The 14,512-nt window shown below is 55.0% G+C and overlaps 1 protein-coding gene across 2 annotated transcripts; it reads left to right on the top strand.

The window, feature by feature from the left end:
• Window positions 1-6,834: 6,834 nt before the first annotated feature.
• On the top strand, window positions 6,835-14,170 carry NMUR1 (neuromedin U receptor 1). Of its 2 annotated transcripts, none has more exons than XM_035726800.1 (3): window positions 6,835-6,917; window positions 10,281-11,169; window positions 13,336-14,170. In XM_035726800.1, the coding sequence occupies exons 1-3, from the start codon at window positions 6,894-6,896 to the stop codon at window positions 13,467-13,469; spliced, it is 1,047 nt and encodes a 348-aa protein (XP_035582693.1). In that variant the 5' UTR covers window positions 6,835-6,893; the 3' UTR covers window positions 13,470-14,170. The 2 variants fall into 2 exon arrangements, with proteins under 2 accessions (XP_035582693.1, XP_035582692.1); XM_035726799.1 differs by having other exon boundaries at window positions 13,191-14,170.
• The last annotated feature ends 342 nt before the right edge of the window (window positions 14,171-14,512 follow it).

The raw sequence follows: 14,512 nt of genomic DNA, 5'->3' as shown, positions 1-14,512 counted from the left end.
AGCAGCCGACTCTCGGTTTCGGCTCAGGTCATAGTTTCAGGGTCAATGGGACCCAGTCCTGCCATTGGGCTCCATGCTCCGTGGAGAGTCTATTTGAGATTCCCTCTCTCCCTCCCCCTCTGCCTCTCCTCTGCTCACATGCTCACGTGCTCTCTCTCAAATAAATAAATAAATCTTAAAAAAAAAAATCATTTTGTTTTTGTTCAGAAAATGTACCAAGCTTCTGAGACATGCACTTACTTTCTTTTATTTGAAAAATAGTTAGTTATCAAGGGCCAGCTAAGTGCTTTCTGGGCACTCTGTATCCTTTATTTCATTTAATCCTCTCATGAGTTTATGAGTAGGTCTGTTATCTCCATTTTGCAGGTGAAGAAACTTGGGCATAGAAAGTCTAAGCAACATGCCCTCCCCCCCAAAGCTTAAGAACAGAGATAATAAAGCTCCATTTTTGGTAACTCACAGCGTCTGAGCTGCAACCACACATTCTGACCCCTTGGAATGCACCAAGCCCTAACTAAGAAACTCTTGAATTTTTTTCCGAAAGTTCCAGAGCCAACTGGGTACCCACACTGCTTCCAGGAAAAGGCACTCAGAAGCTGTCCAAGGGCCAGTAGCAGGGAGAGAACAGACTAGCCCATGGAAGGTGCCGCCCACAAGCCGCTCAGGACCAACTGAGAATAGCAGCTAGGTAGGGCAGTTCTTGGAGAAAACTCATAACCCAGTGAAGGGAACCAGGCAAGGTGTGTCTATAAAAATCCAGTCTTTGAAGGAGAGATACACATATGGGCTCTTTAAATTTGATTGTCTTTGGAAATGGGGGACCCCTGGGGTCAGAAATGTAGAGTAAAAGTGGGAAGTGTTTTATTCAGGTAAACTTGGTTTTAAATCCCAGCCCCAGCCTTTATTAGCCGTGAGTGACCTTGGACAGGTCACTTAACATCTCGGACTCGCTGCTTCCTGGTGTTTAAGGCCAGTTTGTCATGACCTCCATCTCCAGGCAGCTGGTAGGAGTCACTGACATTTTCTACTTGAGAACAGGCTGTTTATAAGTTTGCTGTTTCTTGAGTGCAAATAGATCAGGGAAGGTTTGGGACGCCTGGGTGGCTCAGGCGGTGAAGCATCTGCCTTCTGCTCAGGTCATGATCCCCTGGGTCCTGAGATGGAGCCCCACATCGGGCTCCCTGCTCAGTGGGGAGCCTGCTTCTCCCTCTACCTCTGCTTGTGCTCTCTCTGTCAAATAAATAAAATCTTTAAAAAAAAAAAAACAAAAAAAAAAATAGATGGGGGAAGGTTTAAACTTCCATTTCCTGGATGTGGTTCCCCCAAGTAGGAATGAGAGCTGGTCTCTCCGAATTTTAAAATCTAGAATCTCGTGTCTTCCCTGCAGATACATGATCTCCTGGGCATCTTTTCCCAAAAAAGTTTTGTCAACTTGGTGAGGCTGTTGGGACAAGCCCCCCGCCCCGAACCCCAAAGTCAGGCCCTGCTGTGGCCATGGGAATGGCTGGCCCTGTTCTCTGGGGCTCGTGTATTCAAAGAGGCCTTGAACCCCTGAGTGACAGGGACACATGTGCTTTGTTCTGGCCACTTGGCACTCGGGCTGTCTGCCGGGGGCTGCAGATGAGCCACCGAGTGGGAATCTGCCTTCCTCCACTCCAGAAGCCCGAAGGCTCACCTGTACGGAGCAGTGAGAACGCCAGGGTAGGATCCAAGTTCACGGCCTCCTGGGTCTCACTCACCCAGCGCAGGGAGTCCAGGCAAGTGCTTTAAGGAAGTAGGGATGTGGTCCCAGCGTGGGGCCCTCATCCAGCAGGTGCAGGACCACACCACTAAGACTTTTGGCTGCATGTCTGGGGTGGTGGGTCCAGCCACGTAGCCTCCCCCGTCCTCCAGACTGTCATTCCTGACAGTCTTCAGGAAATTCTGCCTAAATTAGCCAGAGCCAGTTTTGATATTTGCAAACCAAGATCCTTATCTGGCACATGAACCCACAATCCTTGCAACAAGAATTTCAGCAGTGCCATCTCCTGACTCTCTGCCTTTAAGGGCTCAGACTCCTGCCTTTGACTTTGGGCCAACCGTGCCCATACTGATGGCCAGCCCTCCAGCACACACTCTCTGTGTGTCTGTGTTCCGTCCCTTTCCCCACGTCTTATGGTTGCTGGTTGATACGCCCAGCATCTTCCACTTACCACATGATAACCCTAGAAAGACTCATTCCATATACACAAGCAACTGTCCTTTTTCCACTACCTGCAGGTTTTGTCATTTATTTTCTCCAATTCAGTATTATTTCCTTGGGAATCCTGAGCCTCTGTTTACTAGCACTTTGAATATTTACTGCTTTTGTATCTGTTGCCTGTGGAAGCAGTCTGCCTTGGGAATGGCAATAACCTTGACAAAATGTAAAACAGTAATCAGACCAACTAACGTTGTCTGCTTTCTATTATCAGATGTGCTAAGTGAGAAGATATTACTCCTTCCCAGCTGGCTGCTCTCTCCACACCCACCCCTTGGTACACCGCTGCCGATGGCGAGGGGGAATTAATGATATTCATGGAACGCTGAAGCTGAGCCAGAACTGAAGTAGTTTGTGGTAAAGAGGCATTATGTCTACCACTGACTCTCACATTACGCTGATATAAAACAACTCAGAGGAAACACAAAAACACAAAGGTAGACAGAGCAAAACACTGTGGACCGACGAGTCCCCAAGCCCTCTGACACCCGTCACTGGCAGGAGGACAGGGGCTTTGGTTTTGAGTTAACCGTGAGCACTCATAGAAGGGAAGATCCCAGAAGGGGCCTCTATGACGCATCCAAAAGTGGCTTGCTGACCAGGAAGGCTGTGTGGACGAACAGGTCCCGGGAGCACCAGTCACATCTAGCCCCACTCCGGGGTGGCATGAAGGACACACAGACTGAGGACAAGAGAGACCCAGGCATTTTCTGGCCCTCTTGATGTGTGGCCTGAGCCTGTCCTCCCTTTGGCCACAAGTGGAGTTCGGGGCCTGGGGCACCAGCAAGCCACTGGGGGAGAAGGTGGCTGACTCTGCACCCAGACCCTGCCCAAGAGACTGGGATGGCTCAGGGCCAGGCTGCATGGCCCTCAGACAGCAAGGGGTCAGACAATTAGCCCCCAAGAGGCCCTGTCTATGGGCAGGAGAGGCAGAGGTGATGATCACTGGAAGTCTCTTCAGCCGCTGATCCCCGAGGTCCAGCCACAGGGCCTGGGTCTCTGCACTGTGGCCAGACTGCCCACAAGTTTGCGTTTTCCTCCTTCTCACTGGGGTGTAGCTCTCCTGCCCCAGGTTGTCGGGGGACCTTGCCCTTCCAAACCCTGCGGAACAAGCTCTTCTGTCCTTCAGCTTCGACCCCAGCTCTGACTCCTGGCGGCTTTCTAGTATCTTCCAGAGAATTCTGAGCATAGTTATGGCCACCATTTCTTGAGTGTGTCAAGCCTGTGGGTTTTAACCCACATCATCTTGCTTAATCCTCACAGCATCCTGAGGGACAGGTGCTGTCCTTGCTGTTTTACAGGCCAGGAAGCTGGGGTCTGGAGTGCAGAGTGACAGGTCTAAGGCCACACAGCCAGCTTGTGGCAGTATGAACAAGGATTCTCATCCAGGCTTCACTCCCCGTTGTCTTCCTTTGCCTCCTCTCTCCTTGGGAGTGTGCTGGTCTCTGTGAGCAGATCCAGGCCTGGGGGCTTGGGGTGGCCACACACAAGCTGCACGGTTTACTGGGTGGGGTGCAATCCCAGCCCCTGCACTGGGGACCTCCCCCCGCCAACACACACTCTGAAGGGGCTCAGACCTTTCCTCTCACTCCTGGCCATGGCCTGGTCCAGGTTCAGCCGAGCAGAGCCAGGTGAGAGGTGTCGGACCTGGGGAAGTTCCTAGGTAAGTGTGGCAACTCTCTCCCCTCCAGATGTTTGCCGTACCCGGCTCTCCGTGTTTGCTGAACCCGATTGCCGGTGGGTTCTGGGCCGTCTCCATTGCCTAGGCTACAGAGCAGTCCCTCCCTCCCATCCAGTGCCTCAGTGTCCCCAGGCTCATCTTATCTTCCTCCTCTAGTCTCTGTAGGCAGTAGAGCAGGGGGAGGGGCTGGAGTGGGGACTTCTGGCGAACAGTGAACGTTCCAGGAGCTGCTCAGGTGATGCTGGTGAAGACCTGGCTCGGGGCAACTGCCCTTCTGTGGCTCTCAGGAGTCAGCAGGGGGAGGAAGGGCTCTGGGGCTAATTATATACTTCAGGCCCTGGGAGCCCTGCACAGACTCCAGGAGCTGAGAGATCTCCCAAATGGCTCCCATGGGTCCCAGAGGCACTCCCTTGGCAGATTTGCTGTTGTGCAGAGGTGGGCCCTTAATACCCTGGTCTGGGCAGATGCCCGCCAGCCAGGGTCAGGAGATTCAAGTATATACCCAGAAAACTTGGGATGCATTTACTCCAGGCCTCAGCCCTGCAGGTATCCCCAATGAACATGGCCCTGGAGAAGCTGCCTCAGGATAGAGCAGGGAGGTAGCAGGATGTCCTCAGGTTCTGATGGGACCTGGGACATGCTGCCATGGCATTCTTAAGCTCAGGCGTGAGGCTGGGGCACCCAGGGCCCTCTGAACAGTGCAGGGTGTGGCTACAGCCATGATAACCACTGCGCCTCTCCTTTTGGGGGGCTACCCTTTTATTTAGCCTGGCTTGGTCTTTGATTGCTGTTAATACTGTGAATGAGGCAGCCAGCTGTAAGCATTCCTGATTGGCAGGAGCCGTTCTGCCTCTTTAAGGCAGGAATGGCTCTTTCCTTTCTTTCCTGGGCTCTGAGCACCTCCAAGGGGTCCACCGTGGGTTTCAGGATGCTGAGTGTGTGCACAGTGGTGCATGTGCTTGTGCGTGTGCGAGCGTGATGCAGGGGTGGGGGCAGGTGTCAGCAATGCTCATCACATGCTAAATGCTGCCTGTGACCCCATGGTGGACGGTTCCCCAGTGATGCTGCTTGCCCCTCATTTTTCCTCTGATATATGCTACGATAGCAGCCCGGACCTTGAAGGTTCTGGGTGGGGTCACTCATCTTGAGTTGAGTAGTTAATTCTCGAGGAAACCCCAGAATTCTTTTCCCCAAGGACATGGGGACCATCTGGCCCTGCACTGCCAGCAAACCTCCTTCTGTGCCTGGGCCTGTGTTTACATGTGGAGTTCCTGGGAAGGCAGGCCCGCTGGAGGCTCTGAGAGGGTATGACTCCCAGTCCCCAAGGCCAGACCGTGACTCATGGGTGGGGGGTGGGGGCTGGGGAAATTTGGGGGGAAAGAAAGTCGCACCTCCAGTTGTCATTACACGGACGTTTTTGAGTGCTGGTTGCTCGCCAGCCCGGTGCTAAATCTTTGCACTGATGTCTCAAGGCACCCACGGTCACACATGCTCTAGGAAGGAAAACCAAGACACAGAGGGGCTGATCTCTTCGCATTCGCACTGCTGACCAGCAGCCTTCCCGGGTCCTGGGGCTTTGTACTTAACCCCTCCAAGTGCTTCTCACAGTGTGATTCTGGGGCTTGGGGCTCCGTCCCTGTGTGTCAAAAATGAGGGTTGCTGGACTTTGCCCACACTAAATGAATCAGGCTCTGGGAAGAGGCCCAGGAGCCAGCATTTTGGCCTCCAAGATCCATGTGTCTAGGCTTCCTAGAAAGTTCCTGATGAAATAACTTCCAACTAAGGAGCTGGTTGGAGGAGAGGGCAGAGCAGGGAAGGGGCTCCCTCCTTGGGTTTACATGTGTACAGCTTGGGGCAGCAGGAGGAGGCTGGGATCCAAGCACTCCAGACTCTTCCCTACACTTCCCTCCTTCCCTGTCCGGCACCTGTGGTGGGGTGGGAGGGAGGGATGGAGAAACATTTGAATGGGTGAGAGGGAGGGTCTTTGGGGGTGAGGAATAGAGTGAGGGGGGAATCACAAAGGCAAGTGGGGCATGGAGGTCCAACACCAGGCTAGACTTTGGTGTGTTCTTTTTCAGAAGGAAGTGGGGAGTGCCTGGGAAGGTTTTCCAGCAGAGGAAGAACCTGGCTAGGGCTTCAGGAGGAAGACTGAGCGGGCGGCGCGCAGGTGCCGAGCAGGGTTCGAGGCGGGGGGTGGGGGGGGGGGAGGAATCTCTGCGCCACCGGGAAGGGTCGCAGGGCCGGTGTCCGGCAAAAAGACAGAAATAACCCGGAGGCTGAGAATCCCCCGAGAAGTGGGGCGCCTCGACGGGGCCCTCCGATCCCTACCGTGGGAGGACAGACTGGAGGGAGAGCGGAGCTTCTGCTGCAGTCCTGGGAGGGGAGGACCGCCTGCGCCAGAACTGTAGGGAGAGGCTGTGGAGAATGCTGCCCTGGGACTTGGGCGGGGGGACCCCACGTGAAGCCCAGGAACGGGATGAGACCCTCTGGAGCACGTGAACTTTGAGGTGCGTCTGAAATGTGGGGCAGGAGGAGATGGGGGGCTGGAGAGACACGACAATAAGGAGTTAGGCTAAAAGTCAGCACGCAGGAGCCCCGGGCAGGGGAGGAGGGTGTGAGACCCAGACCAGTCGAAATTCACCTCTCTGAGCCTCAGGTTTCTCATTTGTAAATGGGTTGTTGTGAGGGTTCCATGAGGACTCCGTAACGGTGCTCCTGGGAATGTCTCATCAAACGCTGTTAGCAACCGCCCTCGTTTGGGGGGGGCGTGGGGACCCCAGATGAGGGTGTTCTGGGTCCACCTCTGCCGCAAGAGCACCGCCCCCTGGTGGCGGTCCCTTTCGGGGCAGCGGGGCCACCCGCAGGCGGGGCGACGGGGAGGGCTAGTTGTGGGCCGGCTGCCGTCTGTCCGCCAGTCAGCTGGCTCCCGGCGCCGCGTCTGTTCGTCGGTCTCGCCACCCGCCCCGCACCTCGATGTCGCCGGCCGCAGACGGCATGGTAGGGGAACGCGATGCTGCCAAGGGGGCTTGGGCGCGGGCCTGGGAAGAACGCACAGAGGGTCTTCCCGGGGCGGTAGGGATCGGAGGGCCCCGTCGAGGCGCCCCACTTCTCGGGGGATTCTCAGCCTCCGGGTTATTTCTGTCTTTTTGCCGGACACCGGCCCTGCGACCCTTCCCGGTGGCGCAGAGATTCCCACCCCCCCCACCCCCCCCCCCCCGCCTCCCCCCCGCCTCGAACCCTGCTCGGCACCTGCGCGCCGCCCGCTCATCCCCCCCACCCCACCGGGCTCCCCGCTGGGCTCCAGCCTTGTGGGCGGGCAGGTGAACCGCCCCTCCATCCCAGAATGCGGAGCAGGTGTGGGATTAACAAGGAGGTTGGGGGAGACTTCTGGGTGGAAATTCTGGTGAGGAGGAAGATATTCAGGATTAAGAATTCTTGCGGTCTGGGAGAGAAAAGGACCTAGAAAGAAAGTTGGATGGTGGCTGCGCAGGTACATGGGCCCCAAACTCCTGTTGAGAAGATGAATTGGAGCTGAAGGAATAGGAAGAGGGTCCAGGAACGGAGCCTGAAAGTCCGCGGTTGCTCTGAGGGGAGGGGTGGTGTTGGCGGGGGGCTGGGCAAAAGGGCTAGGGGGACAGTCCCCAGCTCCTGGCCGGTCCCACCAAACCACCTGCCCAGACAAATCCTGTTTCACCCCCTGCCCCATCTCCTTTAGACTGTTCTTTTTTTTTTTAAAGAGTTATTTTATTTAATTTAAGAATTATTTATTTGAGGGGCGCCCGGGTGCCTCAGTCGTTAAGCGTCTGCCTTCAGCTCAGGTCATGATCCCAGGGTCCTGGAATCGAGCCCCGCATCGGGTTCCCTGCCCCGCTTCTCCCTCTCCCCCTCCCCCTGCTTGTGTTCCCTCTCTTGCTGTGTCTCTCTCTGTCAAATAAATAAATACATAAATCTTAAAAATAAAAGAGAAGAAGAATTATTTATTTGAGGGATGCCTGGGTGGCTCCGTCGGTTAAGCGTCTGCCTTCAGCTCCGGTCACGATCCCAGGGTCCTGGGATAGAGCCCTGCATCGGGCTCCCTGCTCGGTGGGGAGCCTGCTTCTCCCTCTTCCTCCTGCTCCCCCAGCTTGTACTCTCTCTCTCTGACTATAAATAAATAAAATCTTTAAAAAAAAAAAAAAGAATTCTGCACTAAATCTTAGGGGAAAAAAGAATTATTTATTTGAGGGGGAGCAGAGGGAGAGAGAGAATCCCAAACAGACTCCCTGCTGAGCGCAGAGCCTGACACAGGGCTTGATCTCAAGACCCCGAGATCATGACCAAAGCTGAAATCAAGAGTCAGTAGATTAACGACTGAGCCACCCAGGTGCCCCGAAGATTTTATTTTTAAGTAATCTCCACACCCTAAATCCGGCTCCTTCTCACAACCCCAAGATCAAAAGCAACCGACTGAGCCAACCACGTGTCCCTCCCTTGGACTGTTTTGCCCTTTCCATGTGGGAAGTAAGGATACTGTTACTGTGCATTGATATTGCACACCTGAAATGTACCAGGCATACCCTGAGAACTTTATATGTGTTTTCACATTGAATCTTCACAGAAATTATGAGGTAAGCTTTGTGGACACCCCCATTTTATAGATGTGAAGACTGAGGCACAGTGAGGAGCCGTCACAGCTAGAGTGTAGCCGAGCTGGCATTTGACCTCGGGCCAGTGTGTTTAGCTCCATGGCCTGGGTCATTAACCACTATAACCCATAGACTGGCAGAGATGGGGACCCAACAAAGGAGAGGGAACCCCAGAACCGGCAGTGTCAAGGTTGTCAAATATTTCAACTTTTAACAGTGCAGGTGATAGGAAACAGAAATAAGGACCAACTTTTGGGTTAGCATTCTCATGTTTAGCCCTTTTACCCCCTCGCTTGATCCCCACAGTGACTCAGTCCTCACTGCGAGGTGGCTGATAACCAAGTCCTTCTGTGTGTCAGGCAGGCCCCACGTTAGTACCTTTTGTAGATTAAACTGCCTGGATCCGTGCCCTTTCAGATCACTATGTTTGTATCCTTTGGGTAAATACCTAGTAGTGTAATTGCTGGGTTGTAGGGTAGCTCTATTTTCACCTTTTTGAGGAACCTCCATACTGTTTTCCAGAGTGGTTGCACCAGCTTGCATTCCCACCAACGGTGTAGGAGGGTTCCCCTTTCTCCGCATCCCCGCCAACATCTGTCGTTTCCTGACTTGTTAATTTTAGCCATTCTGACGGGTGTGAGGTGGTATCTCCTTGAGGTTTTGGTCTGGATTTCCCTGATGCCGAGCGATGTTGAGCACTTCTTCATGTGTCTGTTGGTCATTTGGATGTCTTCTTTGCAGAAGTGTCTGTTCATGTCCTCTCCCCATTTCTTGGTTGGATTATTTGTTATTTGGGTGTTGAGTTGATAAGTTCTTTATAGATTTTAGATACTAGCCCTTTATCTGGTATGTCCTTTGCAAATATCTTCTCCCATCCTGTTGGTTGCCTTTTGGTTTTGTCGACTGTTTCCTTTGCTGTGCAAAAGCTTTTTATCTTGATGAAGGCCCAGTAGTTCATTTTTGCCCTTGCTTCCCTTGCCTTTGGCATTGTTTCTAAGAAGAATTTGCTGCCTGTGTTCTCCTCAAGGATTTTGATGGATTCCTGTCTCACATTTAGGTCTTTCATCCATTTTGAGTCTCTTTTAGTGTGTGTTGTAAGGAAATGGCCCAGTTTCATTCTTGTTCTTAGAAATCATACTGATAAGATCAGGTACTGCATGTTGTGCCCATTTTACAGATGGCCAAACTGAGTCTCTCTCCCGAAGTTCAGGGCTTGAAAGGGGAGAGACCCAAGGGGAGACTGCTGGCTGCAAAGCTCATGCTCCAGAGGAAACTATCCTTTATTCAAAGACTTCAGTGGGTCATGACGTTTATAACCGAGTCCTGCTTTTTATCATTTTTTTTTAAAAGCTTTTATTTATTTATTTGACAGAGAGAGAGAGACAACGAGAGCAGGAACACAAGCAGGGGGAGTGGGAGAGGGAGAAGCAGGCTTCCCGCTGAGCAGGGAGCCCGACGTGGGGCTCGATCCCAGGACGCTGGGATCATGACCTGAGCCGAAGGCAGACACTTAACGACTGAGCCACCCAGGCGCCCCTGCTTTTTATCATTTTTAAGATGTACACTTTTACATCTCTGAAATTGTTACACACCTTACAAATGGATGACAGACTTTTTTATTTCTCAGCGGTACCTAAAATATCGTTCCTCTTAGTGTCACCGGCACCTTTGATTTAATGAATTACCAGGCATTTTTGAGTGACTTTTCTGGGTGTCTCTCTGTTCTGTTCCACAGGCTCCTCTCTGCTTCAACTGCTCCATCCTCCCTGGAGACATGTCCCTAGGGGTTGCAAGGAGCCTGGTGCCCTGCAATGACAGTAGGGCCTCGAGGTTCCCCGACCCTGAGGACTTGAACCTCACTGATGAAGAATTGAGACTCAAGTACCTGGGTCCCCAGCAGACAGAGCTGTTTGTGCCCATCTGCGCCATGTACCTGCTGATCTTCGTGGTGGGCGCCGTGGGCAACGGGCTGACCTGCACCGTCATCCTGCGCCACAAGGCCATGCGCACCCCCACCAACTACTACCTCTTCAGCCTAGCTGTGTCTGACCTGCTGGTGCTGCTTGTGGGTCTGCCCCTGGAGCTCTATGAGATGTGGTGCAACTACCCCTTCCTGCTGGGCACGGGGGGCTGCTACTTCCGCACGCTGCTCTTCGAGACAGTGTGCCTGGCCTCCGTGCTCAATGTCACGGCCCTGAGTGTGGAGCGCTACGTGGCCGTGGTGCACCCCCTGCAGGCCAGGTCCATGATGACTCGGGTCCGCGTGCGCCGTGTACTCGGGGCCATCTGGGGCCTCGCTGTGCTTTGTTCTCTGCCTAACGCCAGCCTGCACGGCATCCGGCAGCTGGAAGTGCCCTGCCGGGGCACGGTGCCCCAGTCGGCTATGTGCACCCTGGTCTACCCACGGGCCCTCTACAACCTGGTCGTGCAGATCACCACTCTGTTCTTCTTCTGCCTGCCCATGGCCACCATCAGCGTGCTGTACCTGCTCATCGGGCTTCAGCTGCGGCGTGAGAGATTGCAGCTACTCAGGCAGGAGGCCAGGGCCACGGCCAGGCCCAGTGACAGCTGGAGGTTTCAGCGGGCGCAGGATCGGGGCCGGACACAGGTGACCAAGATGCTGTGTAAGTGTTGCTGCTGGGAAGAGAGCCTGAGCCCGGCCCTGGGTATGAGGCTAGAGCCTCCAGGACCCGGGGGGGCTGAGTGTCTGGGTTTCTGATGGAGGCTGAGTGTGAGGTTTGGGGTTGCCACCACCGCCCCCCACCCCGTCCTGTGTGTGTGCACGCGTGCGTGCTTTACTCGGTGAGAAACTCATACCAAAGATAAATGGTAGGATGGGCCGTGTGATTTGTGGGGCCCAGTGCAAAATGCAAATTTGGGGGTCCCTTGTTCCAAAATCATTATGACGGTCCAGACAGCAGTAGTCGAGCATTAAATGAAGCCTGGGGTGCTTCTCAGCTTGGAGGCCCAAGCAGATGCACAGGTGGCGCTCCCAGGCGGCTGGCACCGACTCATGGAATCCAACCACGGACTGGGCAGGGGCACGTGGCTGGGTTCCAGGAAGGCAGAGCCATTTGTGGGAGCTGGACCTGCCAGGTCTCTCATCTTTGCTCCTGAACTTGTCTTGGCTCTGTCCTTCCCTAGAGCAGCCTGGGGGAGGCAGGGCCATGGGCACAGAGAGTTCCTCTTTCTTGAGGAAATGCCCTCTTCCCTTAGTGGCTGTTGAAAAGTCCCAGGGAAGGATTCTGATTGGTGGGCTTAGGTCATAGCCTGCCCCCAGGCTGGAGTGGCAGCCTGTTGCGGTTTGCAGCCCCCACAGACTCACACGCTGGGATCTGAGGGGAACAAAGGTCCCCAAAGAAGGGCAGCAAGGTGTTGGAGGGGCAAGATGATACATTTTCTCCATGCTGTATCTGTGGTTCCTACAGGACCCACTGTCTAATAGAAGCTCATCAGGAGGTGTGTTGGTGAGGGTCAGTGTGCAGAGCACAGGAGAGTCAGGGCAGAAGTGTGGATTGGGGCAGGCCAGCTGGGTTGAGGCTCTGGGTCTTACTGTGGTCTAGATCTGGCTCTTTTCCAAAAACAGAGGCCCTGGGGAAGCCAGACAAAATGATACTAGGCCAATCCTTGATTTCCTCCCCATCCTGCCCCACCCTAGCGGGGCCTGAATCAGGTAGATGGAGTGAGCCAGGGCAAGACAGAGGTTGTGAGACCTTGGTCAAAGCCATGGGATTACAGCTGGCTAACTGGGACTGCCCCATTCCCAGAGAGAGACGCATTCCCCTTGCCCCGCAGGACAGTGTCCCAGAGCCCAAGGCCACTTGAGCAGCTCCCTAAAATGGGACTGGCCCCAGAGTTTCAAGCTTGCCTCTCAGTTGTGCCCTGTGAAGGCTGCACTACAGACTAACCGCCCCCTGCCCACTCTGCCTCTGCCCCCTATTCCCTTGCCCTGCAGGGACCAAGTCTGCTCAGCTGGGATGGCTCTTGCCCTGGGAAGCTGGGTGTTTCCTTAAGGCTGCCTTGCTTGCTGGCCTGGGGCTCTGGCTTTCTTCTCTCCCTGCCTCCCTCCCTCCTTCCCCCAGCTTCACTTTCTGAGGGACTAGTGTACATCAGGCTACAGGCTGGGGGTGTTGTAAGCAGCAACCTGGTCGAACCCGGATGATGAGGGAAAATGGTGCTGGGGTGTGGCGGGGAAGGCATCGCAGGGGAAGACAGGCAGTCAGAGAAGCAAACACAAGCAAGAAGAAACAAAGATCGAGGCAAGCCCGATGACAGAGACCCGAGGAAGGGCATGGCTGGTTGACGCCACAGCTGGAGGGAAGCTCTGGGAAGCTGGGTGACCTCTTAGCTAGGAGCCACCTAGTTCCAAACTCTGTGATGGGAGAGCCAGACTGGGCCGGCTTGGCTTAGGCATCCTCACCTGGTCCAGCTGACTGTGGCCAGGGGGAGGGCACACGCCCGCTGCCCAGGCAGTGATGGTGGTCCAGCCTCTCTGAAGGGGGTGCTGAGGCTAGTGCAGGCAGCCTTCCAGAACCTTCCAGATGGACAATGGGCATGGGTGGTACGGTGAGAATGGGCAGACTACCCTGAAGCCCAGGGAAGGCAGTCTGGCAGGCACCCAAGTCTCCCCTCTGTGCCCCCGCAGTTGTGCTGGTCGTGGTGTTTGGGATCTGCTGGGCCCCTTTCCACGTTGACCGCCTCATGTGGAGCTTTGTGTCCCAGTGGACCGAGGGCCTGGAACTGGCCTTCCAGTACGTGCATGTTATCTCCGGCGTCTTCTTCTACCTCAGCTCGGCCATTAACCCTGTGCTCTACAACATCATGTCAAGCCGCTTCAGGGAGACTTTCCAGGAAGCCCTGTGCTTGGGGACTCAGTGCCGCTACCACAGACCCCTCCACAACTCCCACAGCCTCAGCAGGGTGACCATGGGCAGCACCCTGTGCGACCTGGGCCCCCCCGGGCATCAGGGTCCGCCCACTGACTGAGAATGGTGGCTGAGAGGGGCCGCAAGAGACGGACCCCTTCTGAGGGGAGCCTGGGAGCAGCTCCACCCAGAGAGACCAGAGTGCCACATGCAGTTTTGGGAGCCACACTCGCCCTCCTCTTCGTGGCCTGTTCCCCCTTTGTGCCCCGCCCTCACTTCAGCCAATAAACTCGGACCGGCGCCTCAGTGACTCCTACCCCCACCCAAGTTTTTGGAAGGGATATAAGGTTGCTGCCTGCCCTCCAGAGCCCCAGGCCCACGGGTGAAGTCCTTCCTCTACAGAAACAAGGCAGCTGGTTAACTGGCAGAGCAAGCCTCCACCTGGGGTCTCCCCAACCCTCACCCCCAGTGTCTGAAATGTGTTCATGGGGCCCTACCTTTCCTTCCCATTTCTCGTTGAGATTCTGTAGGTTCTGACCCCTTCCGGCCCTCTCTAGCTCTTGGTCTGTACCTGGGACCCCTGCCAACCTGATCATCCGAGGCCCCCACCCAGTCTGGATCTCCACCCGGTGGGGTGGCTGGGCGGCAGGGGTGCCAGGGATCCAGGGGACCTCGTTCTGATCTCAGCCCTTGCTGCTACTTCCTTGCCACGTGGCATCACCTTTCCCAGCCTTGGTCCCTTGTTTGCAAAATAAAAGAGGCCCTGACATTTCAGAGTGTCACACTTTGGCACTTCACCTGTGGTTTTCTGTGTGTGTGCATAAATCACGGCTCGTAACAGAACTGCTGGAAAACCTAAGAGCAACAAGGCAGAGATTACTCTCTGCTTCCTCACCAGCTCACTGCGCCCCAACTCCTGCTCCCTCCCCCGACCTCTATGTCCCCCCCCACCCCCACCCCCCACAGAGCCACTCCGGGCATGTTCTTTGCTTGGCACCCACTGAGGGCCAGCGAGTGAGCAGAGGCCCCTGCCCACCTCTGTCCTTGCCTCTACGTGAGCTGGTTTGGGGGCCTGAGGTGAGCAGAACCCTGGGCCTGGCTG

Source organism: Zalophus californianus, chromosome 3 (genome assembly GCF_009762305.2).
Source record: "Zalophus californianus isolate mZalCal1 chromosome 3, mZalCal1.pri.v2, whole genome shotgun sequence".
NCBI classification, from domain to species: Eukaryota; Metazoa; Chordata; class Mammalia; order Carnivora; family Otariidae; genus Zalophus; species Zalophus californianus.
This window is presented reverse-complemented; position numbering and strand designations above follow the sequence as displayed.

Excerpts from the sequence above, each read along its gene's own strand:
- NMUR1 (XM_035726799.1), top strand. The coding sequence starts at position 6,894 with ATGTCGCCGGCCGCAGACGGCATG. Across the intron at positions 6,918-10,280 it reads CGCCGGCCGCAGACGGCATG|GCTCCTCTCTGCTTCAACTG; the intron begins GTAGGGGAACGC and ends TCTGTTCCACAG. Across the intron at positions 11,170-13,190 it reads ACAGGTGACCAAGATGCTGT|TTGTGCTGGTCGTGGTGTTT; the intron begins GTAAGTGTTGCT and ends GTGCCCCCGCAG.